At 38.3% G+C, this 19,004-nt stretch overlaps 1 protein-coding gene across 2 annotated transcripts in view; it reads left to right on the forward strand.

Moving 5' to 3' along the window:
* SEMA5A (semaphorin 5A) overlaps positions 1-18,701 on the forward strand; it is a 239,405-nt gene extending 220,704 nt beyond the window's left edge. For both annotated transcript variants that reach the window (XM_032220236.1, XM_032220237.1), the window contains 6 exons: positions 1,783-1,992; positions 8,116-8,286; positions 10,828-10,983; positions 13,126-13,173; positions 15,234-15,445; positions 16,307-18,701. In XM_032220236.1, coding sequence (XP_032076127.1) covers positions 1,783-1,992; positions 8,116-8,286; positions 10,828-10,983; positions 13,126-13,173; positions 15,234-15,445; positions 16,307-16,426 — 917 coding nt within the window. In that variant the 3' untranslated portion in view covers positions 16,427-18,701. The remainder of the gene's footprint in view (positions 1-1,782; positions 1,993-8,115; positions 8,287-10,827; positions 10,984-13,125; positions 13,174-15,233; positions 15,446-16,306) is intronic.
* The last annotated feature ends 303 nt before the right edge of the window (positions 18,702-19,004 follow it).

Below are 19,004 nucleotides of genomic sequence, written 5' to 3' on the forward strand. Positions count from 1 at the left end.
TAGTAAACCGGTTAGCAACCCACCACTGATCCACCTTGTGGAGTTATCGTAAGGATGATTGAGACAGTGCTTTTCAACTGGTTTGGATGCTGTTCAGGTGCTAAGAACTTTAACTGCATATAGGGAAACTACAACGAATTGTGAGAATGCTTCTTCTGTTCAGATAGCTTACAGTGCCCCATTCCAGAATACTTCTATTTCATTTCCCCATGCACTAGAACTAACATCCAGTATTCTATAATGGTTGGGCAAGTCCCATCTCCTGCCGACAGGGTTTCTCTCCCTCCTCCTCTTAATACGTTTCCACTTTGTCCTTTAATCTTGTTCTTAACATCTTCTGCTGCACATTGTTTTCAGGGGTGTAGATTCTGAATATAGAGGTTGCTATCAGATATCTTTCTTAAATTGATGAGGGATCCCTGCAATTGGAGGTCCCCAACTATTCTAGCAAGAGGAGATGCAGAATTCTTTGACAAAATAATAAGACTGCCATCCTACTTACTGGGAGTTAATGGGAGCACTCCAGATTTTATCTAAACAAGCATGCCTAGAATTTGGCCATAAAGTAATTTAAAGACTGAAAGGAGTGGTGGAAACAAGCTTTTGATGAAGCTTGGTTACTTGTTTCGAAGAGTAATGGATGAAAATGTCTCTACATGTGCAGTTTTCTTTGTAGCCATTTCATCTGGAAATTGGCATTGTTCATTTGTTTACTTCTTTACAAAGACTCAAAATTGATATGGCTGCCAAGAGTTGTATTGCACTTCTGTCTCTTCCTTAAAAAAAACCTTTGTGTTGTGATCAATTGAAATGCATTTGCAGTACAAACAAAAAATAAATGTGCTTCTAAACCACAGTTCACTTTTCATAAGTCATGGATAAAAACATGTAGCAGAAAAGCAAACATCACAAATATCCGAGACTTAAAAGTCACAGCATTCATTGTAAATGCAAGTTATACATAATTCATCCTGGTCATTGAGTTCCTACAGGAAAATATATGCTACAATAAATACCCAGATTTGTTGTATATTGTATACCTGATGGAACAGAGTCATTTTGATAGAACAGAGGCTTTTAAATTTTACTTGTCTATTTTACTTTTTACTTAGCTCATTATGCTTTGAAAATAACCATTTTAACCTTTAACATTAAACTGTTTCAGTGCAATTAAATTAATATTATTAAAATCTGTTTAAGAATTCACTCTTCTTCATGAGATTTCTTTATTTTTTATTTTTTGCTGCTTTTGCCAATTATTCTGAAGTCTTCCGCATTTTAAACAGGGACACACATTTATTATAAATTATATATTCAAGACAGATCTGTACAAGGAAGACCAACTGAAGTCTGTTTTAAAAACCACTCTTATTTTCCAGCCAGTAGCCATTAGTCTGGCAGTATCAAACTTCATGATAAAGTTGGATCCAGTTAATAATAATAATAAAAATATATTATGAGGTATAGCCAGACCTCAAAACGAGTTATAACCTTCAAAAGTGGAGTATCTACTTTGGTAAAGCCACTAAGGGCCTGATTGAATTGCTTTGGGAATTGGAATTTCATGGTTCATTGGCCAGTGCTATTTTTATACACACAGATTCCTATGAAGTATAACTGTCAGTCTTTAATAACATATTATAATCCATATGACAGAGTACTTCAGAGTACTACTGTTAAAGTTACTCGGTCAGATGCAAATTGAATTAGAATTAGAACACATACATTTGCAGATGGTTGCCATGGTAAATAATTTTATTCTGTTTATATTTGTATTCTTAGGTGACCTTTTGCATTCTGGGCATCGTTCCACTCACACTATCAATGGTGCTTGGTCCCCTTGGTCTCCATGGTCTCAGTGTAGTCGTGACTGCAACAGAGGTATTCGGAACCGTAAACGAATTTGCAATAATCCTGAGCCAAAATATGGGGGATTGCCTTGTCTGGGACCCCCCCTGGAATACCAAGAATGCAATATCCTTCCATGCCCAGGTAAGTGGCCATAGAAATGTGAAAATCAAGAGTTATTTGCAAAGCATTCCACCTTGTGTAACCCAACAAGGAAGTGGTGGGAGACCAAGGGTGTTTACTTTTTATGTTAATGCCCTCTGCTTTATTTTATGCAATAGCTGCTGAATGTTTTTTAAAACATGCATTGTAAAAAAGAAATAATTTAGTTTTATTTCTTTAATTATACTCACTTCTGCATGAGAGTGGAACAACTAGGATGAATCAAATCGAGTTCATCTTATTCCAGCATTTTTTAAAAAAAAATTCTCATACTGGACAGCTAGATGCCAATAGGATGGTGCAAGCCCATCATTTTCCCTTAGACATTTTATTTAAAAACATCCTGTTCCCAACATGAAGACAATATTGAGTCCTCTAGACCAATAATGCTTGATAAACCTTTCCCTATTAACCATAAACCATTCTAATCCCTCAATTTATCCTATTTCCACTTTTAAAGCTACCCACATTAGTGGCTTATATTATCTTGTAGAAGTGGGGTTTTTCCTACCTTCCAGAGCATCATTGGATGACTCATAGTTCTAGTGGTTCTAGAAAGAGACTAAGTGATTGTCCAGTCTCTTAAAAATCACTGGAGGTTTTTAAGAAGAGACTGGACAAGCCACTGGTCTGAAATGGTATGTCTTCTGCTTGAGCAAGGGGTTGGGGTAGAAGACCTCCAAGGTCCTCTGTTCTGATTGATTGAATTCTATAATCTCTTTGATTGCCCTCTTCTGTTTTTTTTTCCAGCTTTATTAAATACTTTTCCAAGTGTAACAATCAGAGCTAAAATAAATATATTATAGTGTTTATTAGAATTTAGATTAGAATATAGCATTTTTATTTTCAGCCCCCTCCTAATGATCCCTAGAGTGAAATTTCCCCTTTTTAAATTGCTTTTTCAGACTCATTCAACATTTACATGGTGCTGTCATTGTGATCACTTTCCTAGTTGGTTACAAACAGTGCAATATAAATATGAAATTAGTGGGGTTTTTTGCTCCATTGAAGAAACATTACACTTAAACTTAAGTTGGATTGCGCTTACCATTTGGGTGACCATTTATTTAATTTAAAATAACTTTCTGAAACTCTTCAGTGTTATTTTTAGTTTTTAGTGACTTGAATAGTTTGGTAACATCCGGCCAACTCACGGATTACCCCAAGTCAATATTGAAAAGCCCTGGCCCACAATATAGAACCCTGAGCAACCTCCTTTCTTCCCCTGAAAAAAATTGCAATTTATTCCAATTCTTTTTTTTAAAAAAGCTAGGTTATAGGTTATCCCATGCAAAAAAAGATAAAGGAATCCCTACTTATTTTATTCCACTAGTTGTTGTTGATTATAGGCTGGTGCTCATCTCCACTTCAAGGCCATTGATTTATTTCTGCAGTCATGTGGGCAGCATGATGTGACGGAGTGCTGTTACTTTCCCACCAAAGTGATACCTGTTTATATTCTTGAGTGTGCATGCTTTCAAACTGCTAGTTTGGCAGCAGCTGGGGTGAGGACAGGAGCTCACCCATTCATTTGGCACTTGGGTGTTGAACCCATACTGCCAGCTTCTTAACTGCTGAGTAACTGCACCAGCCCTTATCCCATGGGTATTGATTTTATTCAAAAACTTTTGATAAGAAACTTTGTCAAACACTTTTCAGATATCCAGATGTGGCTGCGAAGTAAGTGTGTTTGGTCTGGTAGCAGGCAGTAGATTTGAGGGATCAAAGCAGTACTCTCAAACCAACATAAATCCCCAAAAGGAGTTTATTAATATTAATAAACTTACAGAAAACAAAGAAAAGCTATACCAGATTATATACTATATCTCTTTAATTTGTCATGAGACACAGTTTGACAGCAAATGGATAATTTGGAGCCAGCTGATAGCCCCTATAGCACCCTATTGGAAGGTAAGGTCTACACTGGCATATTCTACTACTTGTCAGCATTCCAAATACCATGTAGAATTAAATCAGAGTCGAAGGCAAAACTATGATTAAAGTTCCAATTTAATAAAGCAGGCATGTTGGCACATAGTTGTGGGGATCCCAACTCTGGAAGTTACATCAGAATCCCACCCGGTTAAAAGTTCATGATCTTGTCCCCACACCCACAATCCATCACATGGTCCAATCTCCTTCTTCCACGCTGGCATCCATGCCCAGCTTCTTCCGGTCAGGTGTACTGGTGTGGAAACAAAGGATGACCTTGGCTTCTAGCAAAGAATGAAAAACAATACATTCCAAAATCCTACCCCTGTCTATTCCCCGCTCCCATCAACTATACTAATGAAACAGCATAATGAAATAAGAGAAAGTGTGGCAGGCCAAAATTCTAAAAGGAATATAAATGCAGGCCTGACACTACTATTTTATAAAACCTCTTTTGCAAGAAAGCCACAAAAAGGAAAGGAAAAATAGAGAAAAGGTCATGAAAACAAGAAAACAACTTTCCACCCTCCTCATGATATAAACAGTTTCATTATCTCCTTATCTTTTTTTTAATTAACAAATATAAAACTCTTGATCCCATAAATCAACTCTTAATTATAGGCACACCAATAAGCAACATGCTTTCCAATCCAGGCGTCAGCAAAAAGTTCTGAGTCAGATGTTATCCAGCACCTGTTGGGAATGCCTTTGAAGGACAGGAGGAAAAGCCACTACTAGCAGACGGAAAAAACCAAGAAACCAATTTGAAAAAAATGGCTCAGACAAGCCTTAAAAAAGTGCAGGAGGGGAACTGCACATTCAGACTTGCAAAATTTTGTTACTATAGCTGCAATATAAGTAGTCTTGGTTTATATGCCATTGGCATCCCCATCTTGTCTACTTTGTAGGACTGATACTCTCCCCAAAGGAGAAGTTTAAAATCTCTTTCAATTTTTGTTTGTTTTCTGTACTCGCATCCTGATTTTATTTCAGTTCAAGTGTAGCCTGTCTCTCTAATCTGAATCCTCTACCTGACATTTCTATCTCATCCATACATTGAGACCTCTGAACTCTGCATGTCTAACTAGCCTCGTGCATGGATCTAGTGAAGGGGTGGGTTCCTGCCAGTTCTAACCTCTTCTATAGAAGAGGTTCCACAAGTCTACAGTGCCATTTAGAACCGGTTCCAGCTCCCTCCCTCTCGCCTGTCTGCACATCATCAAGAAGAAGAGCGAGAGGAGGAATTCTGGGAGTTGAAGTCCACCAGTCTTAAAGCTGTCAAGTTTGAACATCCCTGGGGTTTTTTTCTAAAGGGTTAGGGGTGCAAGGGTCTTGTAACTTGACAGCTTTAAGACTTGCGTGCTTCAAATGCCAGAGTTTCTGAGCCAACATTTTGGTTGCTAAGCAAGAGCGTTATTAAGTGAATTTCACCACATTTTACAAGTTGGCCATGCCCACCCAGTCACATGGCTGGCAAGCTACTCCCACCTGGTCACATGGCCGGCAAGCCACTCCCACCCAGTCACATGGCCGGCAAGCCACTCCCACAAAGAAGGTTACACCTTCAGAAGAGGTTCTAAAATTTTTTGAAACTCACCGCTGATCTAATGGAATTTCTAAAAATGCTACTTTGGCAGTCCTGGACTTGAATTTGTTACCTGCTTCCCAATGGTATCAAAATGCCCATAAATTCTTCCTTTTCTCCAACAATATTTAGTAGCTTGTCTTGATGGCATATGACATTTATAACCTTCACACCAGATAGGTTACTCTGAGGTTGACATTTGTCTTTGTATCTAATGATCAAATCATTTATAAAGACGTAACCTCCACTTGCCCCAGAGGAATATCTTTGGAATGAGAGGATATGGGTGTCAGCGTTCCAAGTATCATGTAGAATTAAATCAGAGTCCAAGGCAAAACGATCCTTAAAGTTCCAATTTAATAAATCAGACATCTTAGCACATCTGTGTAATCCCAATTCTGGATGTTACATCAGATTCCCACCCAGTTGAAAGTTCATGATCTTGTCCCCACACCTACAAATCCATCACAGGGTCCAATCTTCTTCTTCCACGCTTCCAACTACACCCAGCTGCTTCCAGTCAGGTGCAAAGGTGCAGAGACAAAAGATGACCTTGATCTTCTAGAAAAGAATGACAACAACACATTCAACAATCCTACTCCTGTCTATTCCCCCCTCCCATCAACTATACTAATGAAACAACATAATGAAATAAGAGAAAGTGTGGCAGCCAAAATTCTAAAAGGGATATCCTTGAAGGGATACCCTCCTTCTCTAAAACTCCCCGTCAGCCTGACAACAAGGGATTGTCATTGTCAGAGTGGGACAAAGTTTATCGCATCCCATAAATCTCATCTAATCTATCTGGTTGTCTGAGCATCCTTATCTCAGCTGCTATAGTCTCAAGGAAAAGCATCTGCTCTCTGAGAACTTGGAATTTATTGCACCAAGAGTTCTCCAAAAGGCAAATAGTTACATATTTGACACTATGTAAAGTAATCTGGAAAATTCCCCCTTCCCTGTTGGCCTTCTCCTTCTATACTAGTTACTTGTAATTTTATATTCTCCTTCTTTATGACTAGTTCAACTAAAAGATGTGATACTGTTTCAGAAGACAGAGCCTTGACTTCTTTGCCCAGTAACTGATTTCACTTCTGAAATTGTGACCGTGATTTGGGAAGGGACAGTCAGAGTGTTTCTCCCCTGCCAAAATCCCTCTCCAAACTCTCCTGTTCTTCCATGACCTGCTCAAGCTTTTTGCAAGTTCTCAGCTGCTTCTCCTGTTTTCAAAGAGTGCTTGGATGGGACTGAATTCATGTTTGGAAACATAAAACTTCATGGGTGGTGGTAATTGCGACTACCAAGACATGAGGAGGTGTACTTGTGCGGTGAAGTGTGAAGATAACCTGAGTTTTTTGACTTTGCTTTTAATCTCTGGTATTCCCACAGAGGTTCATAATTATCCCAGACTTAATTGTCTTTTAAGCAAAATTTGAAGACTTGGATATTTCTCCAAACCCTGGGATAAGGAATTGTGTTTTGCACACATTTTTTTTTTTTAAATCAAACCTTGAACCTTTTTGAGTTCTGTCATTTTTTATCTGATCTTACTAGTGGAGGATTTATGTCGCCTGTTTTTGCTTTAAACTGCCCAGTGTTGGTTGACTTAGGCTGCCCTATAAATATGATTGATTAAATAAATAAAAGACAAGTTGCTGTTTTGTTTATGGCAGTGCCGATGCTGTGGAACAGCCTCACAGGCAGAAATCAGGCTACCCCCCCCCCCCCCCCTGCTTGTGAATGTTTCAGAAGCTTTTAAAAACAGTTGTTCTGGAGGGTCTTCTCTTGATTTTAGCATGCCGTTTTCATTTATGTTGTTTGCAGTTTTCCATATGGGTGGTGTCATTGTTTTACTGCTTTTATAGTTACGATAACATGGGTTTTTTACTTTATACTCTATGTAAACCATCAGGAGTCTCTGGATTGCCGCAGGGCAGAAATGTAGAAAATCATTCATACCACATTTCAGCATAGCTATTGTGATATTTATTTATTTATTTATTTATTTATTTATTTATTTATTTATTTGTTTATTTGTTTATTTGTTTATTTGTTTATTTGTTTATTTGTTTATTTGTTTATTTGACTTATATACCGCTTCATAGGGCTTTCAGCCCTCTCTAAGCGGTTTACAAATTTTGTTTAGCAAATTGAGTCAGCAAACTTGCCCCCACAGTCTGGGTCCTCATTTCACCCACCTCGGAAGGATCGAAGGCTGAGTCGACCTTGAGCCGGTGAGATTTGAACTGCTGAACTGCAGATCACAGTCCGCTAAAGTGGCCTGCAGTACTGCACCCCAACCACTCCGCCACCTCGGCTCTCTAATACTTCCCATTTGGAAGTGGCAGCATTGGCATTGCTCTGGGCTTTCTCCTATCTTATCATAATTGAATTACCTTTCTAGAAAGGTATACTTAAGAATATATATATATTCTTAAGTATATATATATATATTTGTGTTTGTGGGCTTGTGGCTTTGAACTTGGTGCAGCGGTCTAGATTGTGCAGTTGTAAACTAGAAGACAATGAATGTGCTTATCTGCTCTTTGAGAAACAACAAAATAACAGCCCTGTTCTTCTGCTCCTAGTTGACGGAAGCTGGTCCTGTTGGTCATCGTGGTCCAAGTGCTCCGCTACTTGTGGAAGTGGCCATTATATGAGGACTCGCTCCTGTACAAACCCAGCACCGGCTTATGGAGGCGACATCTGCTTAGGGCTCCACACCGAAGAAGCACTTTGCAATACAAAAAAATGCCCAGGTTTGAAACATCCTGTTTGTTTCCTTGCCAGTTGTAGAACAGACATTGTTAAGAATTAGATTAAATTAATTTGAATTTGAATTTATTGACATTTGTATGCCGCCCACTCCCTTGGGATTCTGGGCGGCTCACAGACAAAACAAGCATATAAAATTTAAAATAAGAAAATAAGAATACAAATTATTAAAATTTCACAACATGCATACAGTTAGAGTGGGGCTGGATACCCATCAACAGCCCCAGGCCTGCCGGAACAGCCAGGTCTTGGTAGCTTTACGGAAGGCCGGAAGAGTAGTAAGGGTCCGGATCTCTACAGGAAGATCTTTCCAACAGCATGTTCAGAATTATTTGCTGTTTCTACATTGGTTTTCCTTTATAGCCATGTTATACTGAGAAAGATAATGCTGGGATCTTTTAGCTTACCTAAAGCCATAAGTTAGGTGGTGTAGGAATATAGAACCAGATCTAGCATTCCAATCCAGCTTCAAATCTTGGTGGGGAATCTAGAAGTAGGTTTCATTCACCCCATTGGGATAGGCCTGGTATGATGTCCTCACCTGTTCATCTAGCTTGGGCCCTGCTCTATGAGCCCATTGTATTGCTCTCGTACTCACTGTTGAGCCACACAATCCATGTAGACTTGCTGTGAAGATTTCTCAGAATGGAATTAGCCACAACAACAAAAAAAATAGCATACAAGGTGGAAATCATGTTTTCATTCATAAAAAGCTGAAGCAGAAAACTCAGCGGTTCTCTGCAAACTGGATGAGTTGTCTAATTCCAGTTAGCAGCCACATGGAAAACAGTGGTCAGACCAGTCCTTTGCTTAGCTATATTTCCCACTTACATTTGCAGGTTTTGCCTTTTCCATTCCTAAGTAATTCAACTGTAAAGCACTATGGGGGCAGTATATAAGCCTAATGCTATTGTTATCCCTTTGCATTAGCTGGTGATTGTGTCAGCCTCGTTTTGTAAAACCTTTGAAATGTTTTTGCCATGCTAAAACCCCGGGTGCTAAGAGGAAGAAGACTGAACGGAAGATATATCTATAACTGGGGGAGAGGGAAGTTGTAAGGCAAAAAGAAGATGGGCACTCTTCCCCACTTTTATCCTCCCCACTTTTATCATTTATTCACCAGCTTTGTCCAGAAGTTTAGTTTCCAATTTCAATCTTTCCCAGTCAGGATTGGCTAAAACTACACCTTACACTCAATAAGAGCAGACAGTGCTTCCCATATTAGCTTCTCCCCAGTTGTCCAGAACTGATAAACTCTCAAATTCTGCATGATCACGATGTCATTTTCAGCACTTCTTTGCCATCAATAGCAGCTCCCAATGATGTGGAACAAGAACAAGATGCGTGATAGGAAATTAAGATTAATAACTGTTCCACCTTTAAGTGACATGTATGAATGTATGTATGTAACCCTTAATTCTGGTGTATTCTATTTCCCAAAAGCTAAAGGTTTTTTAATTTAGAGTCGACAGAATTTCTGTATATGCTCCTCCACCATCTGTCTCCCTTCTGTTTCTCTAAGGATGTAAGGGGTGGGTACCAGAAAATTTTTGAACAGAAAAAAGTGGTTGAGAGCTTCATTTGTTCCCTTTTAGAGTAGGTTTATATTGCTGATCCATTGAGATCCAACAAAGAACACCCAAAAGATGTAGTATTTGATGTAAACTGCATTTTTAAAAAATTTGCACATTTTTAATCAACATAATGTTGGTCTAAAACAGGGGTGTCAAACTCGCGTCATCACGTTGTTGTCATGTGATATATCACAACTCCCCCCCCCTTTGTTAAAATGGAGGTAGGCATGTGATACATCTGGCTCACAGGCCACGAGTTTGACACCTCTGGTCTAAAACATAATAATTGCTCCAGTGCATTGATTGTCCTTGCAGAGTCAGGTTAATGTTGTGGCCCAGCAGGAGCCGTTGGAGCTGCCACCAGTCTCCGACTGCGAGGGGCCCTATGAGTCGGCTCTGGAGGACGTGGAGGACCCTGGACAGGGTTCTGACTCCGAGCAGGGCGCAGAGAGACTGGTTGGCCACCAGGAGGCACCTGAGCCTTGGACCAGTGGGGAGGAGACAAGGGAGTGTGATCCAGAAATCAGTAGTGAGTGGTTCCTGGTTGCCCAGCACTGAAGAGTTATTAGGCGTCAGGAACAGTTGCACAAGTACAGGAGGTAATTGCACTCAGCTGGTGGTCATTAGGCTCCTCTCCAGACTATAAAAAAGACTGCTTGTGCACATGCCCCTCTTGCAGAAGTCAACGCAGGAACTAATGTGAGCTTGGAATTGTGAGCTTGACAGGCTGGATTGCTGCCACGACTTATCTGTGCCAGTTTGCTGCCAAGGACCTGTCTGTCTGTTAATTAAATGCCGTAACTTATCTTTGGCTCGGAGTGTGTGTTGGTGTGGGACGAGGGGGGTCAGAACAGGTTAACATGCTAAAAATGGAAAAGATTGAAGATTGGGATAGGAGTGCAGGGTGGACTGATGGTCCCTTCATGTGCTGTTGATTTTTGTCTCTTGCAGATAGTTGGTCAGACTGGTCAGATTGGTCAAGCTGCGATGTATCTGGTGTCCAGGTCCGTACTCGCCAGTGTGATGTTTTATTTCCTGTGGGTCAGCAGTGCTCTGGGAATACGACTGAAAGTCAGCCGTGTGATTCTGATTCCAATTTCATACCAGGTAAGAGCAAGCATGGATGATACCCTGATATGATTCCTGAATAACGATGGCTAGGTAGCTGCATGCTTGCTGCAAGTAGACTAAGATATGTCTAAAATGAAGAATTAAGGGCTTGTCTCTGTTCAGTAAGATGAAGCTGGAGGAAGAGACAAGGATGCATTACTTATAGCTCTTTAGCTTTCCCTATCATCCCAAATGTACCTGCCAGCCCAGTTGATGATTTAAATCCATCAACTGGTGGATTTACATTCTGCTGATATTGCTATATAGCAGTGTTTCTCAGTCGTGGCAACTTGAAGATGTGTGGACTTCAATTCCCAGAATTCCCTAGCCAGCTCTTCAAACTACCACAGTTGAAAAACCTTACTGTATGGAATATCACTTTAATAAAATTATTATGATTGGTTGCAAAATCAGGCAGATGTGATCCTCCTATCAAATCCTCCCAAGAACCTGGGTTAGGCATTATTATTATTATTATTATTATTATTATTATTATTATTATACAATTGTATCACAGCGGCCAGTTGTTTCGCTGGATTTTAATCAACATAATGTTGTAATAATAATAATAATAATAATCATCATCATCATCAAGCATGGAGAAGTAAAAACTGTTGTCAGGCGAGAGTACACCAACAGAATTAAGAAAATTTTGAAATCTAAATTGAATGGTGGAAATACAATCAAGGCCATAAATACCTGGGCAATACCAGTTATAAGATACACAGCTGGTATAGTTAACTGGACACAAGCTGATTTGGACCTTTTGGACCGAAAAACCAGGAAACTAATGACAATGCTCTACAGTTTACATCCACGTGGTGATACTGATAGATTATATCTGCCCCGAAAATCAGGTGGCAGAGGATTATTACAAGTGAAGCAAACAGTTGAAGAAGAAAAACATGCACTGGCTGATTATTTAAAAGAAAGTCAAGAACATCTATTAATCGAAATAAAGAACAAAAATTTACTGAAGACCCAACAGACGAAACAAGGATACAGAAAAGATGTGATAAAATCAAGAATGGAGCGTTGGCAGAACAAAGCACTGCATGGCCAATTTCTGGAAAAAATAAAAGCTAAAGTGGACATTGAACAAACTTGGTTATGGTTAACAACAGGTACATTAAAGAAAGAAACAGAGTCACTAATCCTGGCTGCGCAAGAACAAGCTATCCGCACAAATGCCATTAAGGCCAAAATCGAAAAATCCTCTAATGATGCCAAATGCAGACTTTGCAAAGAAGCTGATGAAACTGTTGATCACATATTCAGCTGCTGTAAAAAAATTGCGCAGACTGATTATAAATTGCGGCACAATTCAGTAGCACAAATGATCCATTGGAATTTGTGCAAAAATTATAATATTAAAACAGCAACAAACTGGTGGGAACATCAGCCTGAAAAAGTCACCGAAAATCAGATGGTCAAGATCTTGTGGGATTTCCGTATACAAACGGACAAAATACTGGCGCATAATACACCAGACATCACACTGGTTGAGAAAAATAAGGTCACAATCATAGACATCGCAATACCAGGTGATAGCAGGGTCGACGAGAAGGAACATGGAAAAATCGCAAAATATCAGGACTTAAAAATCGAAATTCAACGACTATGGTACAAACCAGCAGTGGTAATTCCAGTGGTAATTGGCACACTGGGTGCTATTCCAAAAGCACTGGAATTACATTTGAAACAGTTAAAAATTGACAAAATCACCATCAGTCAAATGCAAAAAGCCACACTACTTGGCTCTGCACGCATATTACGAAAATACGTCACGACGTCCTAGGTCCCTGGGTGGGGCCCGACTAGTAACCAATGCCAAATCCGGAGAAACAACTGGCTGCTGTGATACAATTGTATAATAATAATAATAATTATTATTATTATTATTATTATTATTACTACTACTACTACTACTACTACTACTACTACTACTACTACTACTATACTACCACCACCACCACCACCACTACTGTCCTTACTGGATTTGAGTGCATTATTGTTCTGGCAAATTAACAACTTGCGTACTTAAGGTATCTTTTGAGGAATAATTTGCTTGCAGTCAAATGATATTTACTTAGACATTCTTTACTATTCAGCTGTTAATTCAGTTATTTACTATTGTAGATGTAACTGTTGCAAGAACCAGCAGTATGAAAGAAAAAAGATGTGGTGGTAAGATTTTTCCCTTTTGTCCTATTTGTGATAATTATTCATCTTTTTCCACCCTCAAACACTTTCATGAGTGTTTGCTCTATTTTTCTTAAACCAGCCAAGACTGGAATTGCACATTTCAAATTTCTGTGACTCTCCTGTGCTCCATTAGTGGAGAATAGATGTGATGCAGTATTTAACACTTGGGCTTTTTGCATGCTCTGAGCTTGGTTATTTTCTTGCAGACTTTTCATTTCCAGGAGACCCGATATCATTGTTGTAAATGGAAAAATGAAGTTTGCACATTGTTTATGCATAGTGGTTTACCTTGCCAGTCTTATTGGGATGTAATTTCTTCCTTAATGGTTCCCTGATTAGGGTGTTGCTTCTTCCCTTATTGTTTGTCTGGGGCTGTTTGCTGCTTATCTGGGTGATGGTTGCTATGGAGAGTTGATCTGGGATTTGGGTTTCCTTCCTTGTTCTTTGATTATGTTTTAAATGGTATCTAGATGGGATTTATCTCAGTGTGTCTGTTGACTTGTCAGAATGTCAGTATTATTGTACCATTCGCTATTCATGTTAGATTATGCTGGGTACCATTGGGAATCTTTTGATTGTGGCATTATAAGCAACAGCGAAGGCATAGTAAATAATTCTTTCTTGTGTTTCTTTAGACTTGGGATTAATTCTTTCACTACAGCTTGACTCTTTCCTGCTTATTTCACTATCATTACCATGAATAAATTAAGATATTCTGCAAGGCTTGCCAAGTTGAGAGGGTGATCACAAGTGGTTATAACGTTTGATGGTCCCAGTTGTTTTTACTGCATTTGAATCCAAATCTCTGGCAAAGATTTCAATGAATAATTTTGGTAGCTCAGTCATGATGCTGATGGTAGTCGATATGTGCAATTTTGCTGTAGCCATTGATCAAATGATCAGTTGTTTCGTTTTCCACTACAAAGTCTGCATTTGCTGTTGTTTTACATTTGAATTTTCATCTTCACATAGTCAGTTGATAAAGCTTGTTCTTGAGATGCTAAAATAATGCCTTCAGTTGCTTTAACACTCCTGATCTTAACCAACTCCATGTGGGGTTTTTATTGGTATTATTATTTTATCCAAACTATTCATTTATATATTACCTCAAGGCAGCATACATATCTAATACTCTTGCTTCCTTTTCCCCCACAACAACAACTTTCTGAGGTAGTTGTGTTGAGAGAGAATGACTGGCCCAAAAGTCACTCAGTGGCTTCCATGCCTAAGGCAGATCTAGAACTCAAAGTCTCCCAGTTTCTAGGCCAGCACCTTCACCACTATATCAACTAGGTGTCCATATAATTGTGGTGGCCTTGCAAACTTGTTCTGCTCTAAAAATATATCTGACAGGAAATTCAGAAAGCAGAATTCTGTAATTAATGTTGTGGCCCAGCAGGAGCCGTTGGAGCTGCCACCAGACTCCGACAGCGAGGGGCTCTATGAGTCAACTCTGGAGGATGTGTAGGACCCTAGACAGGGTTCCAACTCTGAGCAGGGCACAGAGAGGCTGGTTGGCCACCAGGAGGCACCTGAGCCTTGGACCAGTGGGGAGGAGACAAGGGAGAGTGAGCTGGTTGCCAGTAGTGAGTTGTTCCTGGATGCACGCCATAGTAGGCGTCAGGAACAATTATGCAATTACAGGAGGTAATTGCACTCAGCTGGTGGTCATTAGGCTCCTCTCCAGACTATAAAAAGGCTACTTGTGCACACGCCCCTCTTTGCAGAAGTTAACGCATTGACTAAAAGTTGGAAAACTTTTGTTTTGCTGGATTGCTGCCAAGGTTTGTCTGAGTTGCTGCCAAGGTCCTTATCTGTTTGTTCTGCTTGGCTTTCAGCCATCGAAGTTTTGGTGTCTTCTATTAAAGTATATTCTAGTTAACCTTGTCTCAGCATTCGTTACTGGACGGAGGTGGGGGTCAGAACAAATTAATATAAAATTTAGTATTTTACTTTGCTCCCGAAATAAGCAATATACAAAAATTATAACATTTAAACTAAATAAGGTATTGATTTTATTTTCTCATTCATCTGATTTGTAGAATTTAATCTGTTCCACATGACTGCTGTGGGGTTGAGTAGCTCAATTCTTGGGTGCCTTCTGACTCTTCTGGTCTACACTTATTGCCAGCGATATCAACAGCAGTCTCATGATGCCACCGTCATTCATCCAGTATCCCCAGCACCTCTGAACACCAACATCACCAATCACCTCAACAAACTCGACAAGTATGATTCTGTAGATGCCATTAAGGTAAGGAACCAATAGTGGCCATGTGTTGTCAAACATAGATAGACAAATTCCATTGCTAATTACTATGGGCTGTTTCAGGAGGGACACAGCTAGAGTTCCAATGTTACAGTCAACCCCACGATTCTCCAGAATTCTAATTTTTATGTGACAGATGAACATATTTACATAATTCACTGAGCTTTTTCAGTGCATTTAATTTTATTCAATTATTTGAATTTTGTTTTAGCCATGCCTATTTTTGGCAGAATGACCTCAGGTATACCATGCAGAGTATTAAGCATGACTCTCAATTCCAAAAAGTAAGTGTGTTCTTAGTATACATAAAGGCACAGTTTTAATGCAAACTATAGAACCAGCATTAGAACTGATTCTGTTTCTAGACTTGATCAGGCAGAACTTCTCTTCAATTATATGGCAGCACTTTAAAGCACTTTTCATATCCTGATTATGCTAGCTGACTTCCAAAGCCATCTGTCATGTCATACGGAGTCTGGTATGCAAATTCTGTGGCATCTCTAGTGGTGCTCAAATCTTTAAAATGTTAACGTGATGTAAGTTATGGTTTCCTCCTCATCATCTGTTTTATATATTTTTCAACAATTATTTGTCACATTATTCAAACTTTGTTCTTTCAAGTTGCCCACAAATGTTGACAACAAAATGTCAACAAAATAATTGTTTTTAAACCACTTCCTGTTTTATTTGATTATATCTTTTTACTTGAGTTCCCTTTTTCTTTTTTCATATTCCCAAATTTCCACCATAATGTTGCTTTTCGTTCTCTCCTCTTCACTGCACCTCATAAATATTCATTTATTTTAATGAGAATTTACTCTTTTCCTTTCCTTATTCTTTTCCCAGGCATTTAATAAAAATAATCTCATCCTAGAAGAACAAAACAAGTACTTCAATCCACATCTCACTGCAAAAGCGTATTCCAATGCCTATTTTACAGATTTGAATCACTACGATGAATATTAAAAAGGCATCTGCTAATTTCATATGGGTCTCCAAGATGTGAACCCTCTGTGTGAATATCGAATTGTTAATACCATGTTGTTGCCAGCTTTAACACAACAAAAAAGCACTCAGTTGTGTTGGTACAATCTTGCAGTAAAGAAACAACTTTGGTAATGCAATATTTGTATTGTGTTGTACATTGGAATTATACAGGCAAGAAATGAAATGTCTGGGGGAGGATACTTTGAGGCTTGCTACCATCTTACTAATTCATCTCTTCAGTTTCTCAGTTATATATTGGAAGGGCCATAGCCTGCCTTCTGGATGCAGCATTCTCATTTGCCTAAGAGACGATTCTTCCATGAATGGGAAGCCAAAACCAAGAAAATAACAGATTATTGAATGAAATTACTCTTAGCAGCAGAGGCCTTAAGAACTTCATTCTCCATGCCAGACTAGGATGTTGATGCAGTGTGTCCTAAAGAAGCTGGTAGCCATCATGGTGCAAGCTAAGTTGCGGCATGTGCCACAGAGGAGCAGAAGAACAACATAGCAAAATCTAGAAATAGGCAGGCACTGTTTGTTTCAATCGGTCAGGATGGGACGATTCATAAAAAATAAATAAGGGCTCACTGAATTCTGCATGATATTGGCATAGATAGAATTCTGTACCAAACAAGGTACTTGCATCTTGGGCACCAGTTTTCAGCCTGTATGTAAGGATCCATCTGGAATGTTCATTATGAAATTGACAAACTGTGTTTTATATTTTTGTTGCATTTATAAACTGAAAGAAAAAGGGCAAAAAAACCCTGCAAAAGTGAAACCAAAACAGCAACAAAAAACCTTACTCTAAGACATATCAAACTTCAAACAACCACATTTCTTAAATTCAGCCCTAAACATTCTATATGGAATAATATTGTTCAATCTTTCTATTACAACTCTAAAGAAACAGGCTAGCTCTCTATCTTTCAAAAGAGTAAATTGTTTTGCAAAACTCTGTCTTCTTCTCTGCCATTCAATTGTTTATTCCCTTGAATATTTTAGGCCATTATAATTTCATTTGAAAATTACATTCTTGTATTTTTTACACTAATAATTTCCCCAAAAACTTTCCGTGTACCCCTTGTTTTTTTTAATGTTTCCCTAGGAGAGCATATCCCCCACTTTCTAAATTCTGCTGTATTGTATTTACGTTTATTGTTTATTCACCAAATTAAATTTCCACCTCCAACTTTCAGAACTAAATTTAGTTGAAAGGGTATCATCATGAGCCAGCAAAAGGCCCCAAATTTTATTGAAATCCCCAGCCTTAATTATCCGCCACTAAAATAAAAATAAAAACTTCGTAAAATGTTTAGATGGTACTTATTGAGTTAATGAATATAAATTATTATATAAAGAAAACATAATGTGGTTGTTAAAACTTTTAAATGCCACTATTGAAAAGGATCTAGATCACCACAAATTTTGAAGTTTTGCTGATTTAAATAATTCTGCCTTGGTAGATTTTGAATTTCCAATAATAAATACTTGATCAAGACATCTTTTGAATAAAATATATCTCTTGTATAGAAGAATATAGAATGGTGGAGGGGCCGTTGTTTAATATTTTTTTCCATTTGGCAAGTAATTGTTTTTTAAACGTCCATCTAAGATATATATTTTTTTACATTCCATGATAAAGACAACATACTTTTAAAAAAACATGGAACCAAGGAACCACATAACCAAGGAATTTAAAAAAGAGAGACATCCTATTTAGGAACTAAAAACTCCATGATAATGGAGTTATCATGATTAAAAAAATGGGACGGAAAATTTTTAAAAACTAAAAAGAAATAGTTATAATCCCAGTGAATGAGATGTGTTGAAAATATATACAAGAACAACCCTCATCACAAGCCAAATGGCCCTCCAATCTCTAAAAGAAATGAAAATAAAAAGTTAAACTATAAAAACAGCTGCCATGAATAAGCAATGAATATCCATTTAGCTACTATATCAAAAACAGGTAAACACCCTTCAGAGTATATTCCTACAAACAAAAATAAAATTGTAAAAAAGAATAACTTGTTTAATTCCTTGAACTTGCTGAATGATTTCATTTATGGAAGCTAATCCGGAAAAGTAATGATCATCTTTGCATTTCAATTTGAAGACTCCATTTGCCGAGATTAAATCCAGGATAAGATCCCATCTTTACTGTAAATCCTAAGAGACACATGACAACAAGAGTGGCTTTCTTTGCTGAGCACAAATGGAAACCTACACAGTTTCAATTCCCAGCTTGACTGCAAATCAAGTCTAAACTCTCCATAATAATTACTATAGACCAATCTTACCTAATGTTTAGAAATGGTAAATTATTTCTACGAAATAGACCTTATAAACAGGTCCCTTCATCTTGAAGAGCCTTTCTTAATTTCAGCAGATGGCTTGTGCCTGCCTGCAGATCCATTCCTGCTTTTTGCCCTGCTTTTCTTAAGAGCAGATGGAAAAGCACAAGTGCTTCTATTTTTAATACGGTTTTAAAAATCAAGCTAAAATGTAAAATGGTGACGTGTATTAAGCAAACCATTATTATAATTTGATG

The sequence above is a fragment of the Thamnophis elegans genome, chromosome 6 (assembly GCF_009769535.1).
Source record: "Thamnophis elegans isolate rThaEle1 chromosome 6, rThaEle1.pri, whole genome shotgun sequence".
NCBI lineage: Eukaryota > Metazoa > Chordata > Lepidosauria > Squamata > Colubridae > Thamnophis > Thamnophis elegans.